Below are 4182 nucleotides of genomic sequence, written 5' to 3' on the forward strand. Positions count from 1 at the left end.
CGCGTGTCAGCATCCGCGATGCCCAACGAAAAACCAAACCGCTATTAATAGGTTTGACTGTTTTCCGCGCTAGACAGAGCATGATTTTAAATTAACAAAACAAAACCGAACAGCAATCGCTATTGCTCGAACAAGCTGTGTTTTTTCTAGCGCAACGGCCATTGCAGGGAGTGCCTCGAAGGGCAACCGAGCAAGTCGGTTTGCGAAATTTGATCGTATATTTCCGCACCGCACGGAGCGCATATGTCTATTTCTATCGCCTAAAGTGTGTTACAATAAATATATTTTTCCCCATCGAGGGCAAACCATACCCCTGCCATTCGTTGTTCGCTTTCCCGCCGCTTGGTTGTAGAAAATCTTCACGCATCACAGCTACTTCTTCTCGTTTGATTCATAATCAAGGAAATCTGTTTTTATTCCATATCGATCCTTACATTCGTTAGAAAGTATCCAGCGCTCGCTCGTTTTATATTCACATTTCCTTTCGATGACTGTCGCCGCAAATTGAATTGTAGGAAAAACCTATTGTTTAGGAGATTGGTAGCAAGTAAATCAACCGATCATGTGCATACGCAAGACTAAGAAACCTCGCTGCTGAGTGTTTGCAACAGAATCAGCTTCATATCTCCAACCTAGGCATACATTTATTTTTAATGTTAGTCTGCTGCAAGATTAGTTTGTTCCTAACTTTCTTGTTCGCATGCAAAAGAAGTGGATGCTTTAAATGTAATAATTGCAAAGGGTTGCACGTAAGCTCAATATATAATTCTTCTTTTCGGTTTTAGTACCTTTTTCTTCTCTTCTTGGCGTAACGACCTCTTGGTCATGCCTGCCCGTTAAGGGCTTACGAGACTTGTTTCCCTGTTGTACGTGGATAGTCAGTCCTCTCGTACAGCGGAGGGTCCGGTCTCGGTTGGGATTCGAACCCTTTTAGTACCTACATTCGTTCGAAAGTATCGACATTTATCACTTGTCCTTTAACTGAATGCTGACAGTGTACTGTTTGAAAGTTTGAGTTTGAAAAAAAAAAAAAATAACGCGCAACAGTTTTCGACAAATTGGGCCGGCGATGGACTACATAAATCATAAATAAAAGTAAAACAATATAGATTCTCTCACTTTCTTGCCTCTCGCACTTCATCGCTGTAGGTAATTGGTAATTCCAACGGGTTGCTGGATATCCGAACCTTATCCGGAATTCGCGCACTTAAACAAATCCATTAGAGCACATGCAACAGATCAATTGCTTTGACTGTGATAAGAATGAACTTATAACCTTAACCTATATAGGTGGATAAATTCTCTCTTCGATTTTGATCGGGATCTGTTCCGTCCAACAAAGGCAAATGATTATTCGAGCTAGCAACGGACGCGATTGCAGGTTCCTTCTTCACCAGCACCGGAGCATTTAACGCAATTTAACAGCTAAATCTTCGATTCAAATGAAAATATTGATGGAAAAGAAAAACTATGTAAAACGGTGCAAGATGAGATCATTAAGATAATTTTGTGTTTGCCATTGCCAAGCGCATGCATGTGCTGTAAGCTGCCACGGTTCCGCTCTAGCAGCACCAGTCTGTGTTTTTCTCTTCCTCGCCACGGTCACGACCTCTCTGCTAAGTAACGAAAATATGCAAAGCATCTGCGTCGAGAGCATCGTTCCGCAGCAAAGCGTGTTCTGCCGCATCCCTTCACCTACGCTAAATTTACGCTTAACTCAACATATCGTGGAATGCACCAGATGCACTTCCAGATGCACTAGCGGCTACGTTCAGTTTTCTTGTTTTAGTTTGGTATTGTTGCATAAATTAAATTTTTGTTTTCGCTATCAAGCGGCTTGCTTTTCTTGCCATTTTTTGGTGAGTTTTTGTTTTGTCTTTTTCATTCGCTTTTACCGCTCTTCCATGGCAAAACGAACCAAGAGCGTAAAGAAATGCATTTAAAAAATCTAACAACAAAATTTAACTGCCATAGCTAATGCTCGTGTAGGTAATCCAAAGAATATATATTATGATGCTAACGGTAATAATGATAATAATAATTAGGAAGATAATAATAATTAAGGAAATAGTAATTTTAATATTGATAATCACACTAATCGTAGAATGCATGCACCTCTAAGCAGGTTCGAACACTGTGAACCGTGTCTGTGTGTGTGTGCTTGCAGCGCAATCCGCAAAATGGAATGTTTTTCAAGTGATATAGGAACGGGCCCTATATGTTAAGATCATTTTGGCATCACATCTCGCTGTGCACATTCTTGCTATGCTTAACGAACTGCATTTGATTTCATTTGGTCCGCTAATCCTATTGTGGCGCTACTGTTGGATAAACTGCGCAACTGCTTATTGCAGCTCCAGCTTTCAGACCGGCTCAAGAAGATTGTGAAGTTAGAAGAAATAATTGAATCAATGGTACATGTTCAGTGGAGAATGAAAAAAAAGCATGTGACGCAAAAGATGAGCGAAAACGAGCACGAAACCGACGCGACAATCGGCCGTCCTCTGGGGTAGAGTGTTGCAATATCCTTCAGCAGATTGAGGTGGTTCGATGCATGCGCGTCCTACTATTCCGATGGCGTGAGATCGTGCTCCTTTTCGTTTTCAGTCAAAATTTGATGCAGCAAATCGCATACCGGCTCGAACACCTTCTTGCAGCCAACGTTCGTGAGGTTCAGGTAGTCAAACATGTCGTGATGGCTGATCGTACCATCGCTCTGTATAAGGCCGCCGTCGATGGCGACAATTTGCACCTTGTTGATGCCTACGCAATGCTCCCGCAGCAGCCGGTTTACCTGGTCGTTTTTATCACGCAGCGAGTTTGGCTGCTGACCGCGTGGCAACAGCGTCTGGAAGGGAGCGCAAATGCATCGTTAGTCAAGCGGCGTCACTATACAGCCCATACATGCTTAGATACCTAAGAACACTCTTTTACTATTAATCTTTTGAGACGCTGTTATAATGATAAGATTAGCTTTCAACAACAACCTACCGGCAGAATGATGTAAACATCGGACAGCGTTTGTCGAATCGTCCGCACCAGCTCTAGGATGCCCTCCACCACTTCCTCCGCCGTGTCGCCAATGTTATTTGTGCCAGCGTGCAGCACGATCGCCTTCGGTCGGACATTTTCCAACTCGCCGTTCTGCAGCCGCCAGAGGATGTTCTGCGTTCGGTCGGTGCGTATGCTAAAGTTAAGGCAGTGCATCGGTACAAAGTGCTGGTTCCAATAGTCGGTGAACTGCAGCGACTCGAGTATGCAGTCACCGATAAACATCACGTCCGGATCCTTCTCCTTGCACTCGGCAACAAATCGCTTGTGCTGGAAAGTAGTGAAGATAGAGGGTGTCAATAATGAACGCTCGGTACAGATGGTGTTGCCGGCATTTTTTGCGTCTGTGGGTTGATACGCGTACTCGGTTGACGGTCGACAAGTTGATCGTGTTCGCTAAAAGAGAACGTTGCTACTCACAATACTCAGCCATCGGTCGTCCCCATCCAGATCTTTGCAAATCGCAGGCACCGTTGTCACGCTCATCGTCGGTATCGTCACCTCCACTCGCTGTTCTGGTACGAGTCTGGCAAGCAATAGTGGAACTTCCGGTCGGCGACAATCCGAAGAAGGAGCTCCGAAACAATAGAGAAAAGGTCTGCCCAGCGGCCCAACTTTCCAAATCACGTTCAAACTTGTCTTCTTGCCTTCTCACTCTCGCGTTCGCTAGAAGCACCGTAAACTACGCACACAAATAAACAAAGGAAAATACTGAATGCAAACAAACGTGGACACGCACGAACCAAATGGCAATAGAAGCAGGTAAGCCCGAGTAGAATGATTTCCGCCGGCGAATAACTAATGTCTACTAGATCCCGACGGTGTGCTCTAGCAGGGAAATAATCTGTGAAACCTTTAGAATTACCAAAGAGCCGATAGAAAATCAACGTTTGCCAAATCGCAGTCGGCTGTGTCTCAGATCGCAATGTACAATGTGTGTGCGAAAATTGGTCTACGAGACTGACGGCTTCCGTCACTTTATGGCATCTGACATTAGACAGCTGTCAAGAGCGTGGGGTACAATTATACCGGGTTTTTATAACGTACCAGGTCTCTACATTATAAAATAGAAACCATAGCTATAGGTTAAATGTCATTCAACCACAATTTTCCTTAAAGCGTTTCATAAAT

The 4182-nt window shown here is 43.9% G+C and overlaps 1 protein-coding gene across 1 annotated transcript; it reads right to left on the reverse strand.

The window, feature by feature from the left end:
- Positions 1-2565: 2565 nt before the first annotated feature.
- Positions 2566-3601, reverse strand: LOC131290825 (platelet-activating factor acetylhydrolase IB subunit beta homolog). Its single transcript, XM_058320006.1, has 3 exons — positions 3472-3601; positions 2992-3321; positions 2566-2848 (listed from the first exon to the last, which is right to left on the reverse strand). The coding sequence occupies exons 1-3, from the start codon at positions 3535-3537 to the stop codon at positions 2567-2569; spliced, it is 678 nt and encodes a 225-aa protein (XP_058175989.1). The 5' UTR covers positions 3538-3601; the 3' UTR covers position 2566.
- Between the last annotated feature and the right edge of the window lie 581 nt (positions 3602-4182).

Source organism: Anopheles ziemanni, chromosome X (assembly GCF_943734765.1).
Source record: "Anopheles ziemanni chromosome X, idAnoZiCoDA_A2_x.2, whole genome shotgun sequence".
NCBI lineage: Eukaryota > Metazoa > Arthropoda > Insecta > Diptera > Culicidae > Anopheles > Anopheles ziemanni.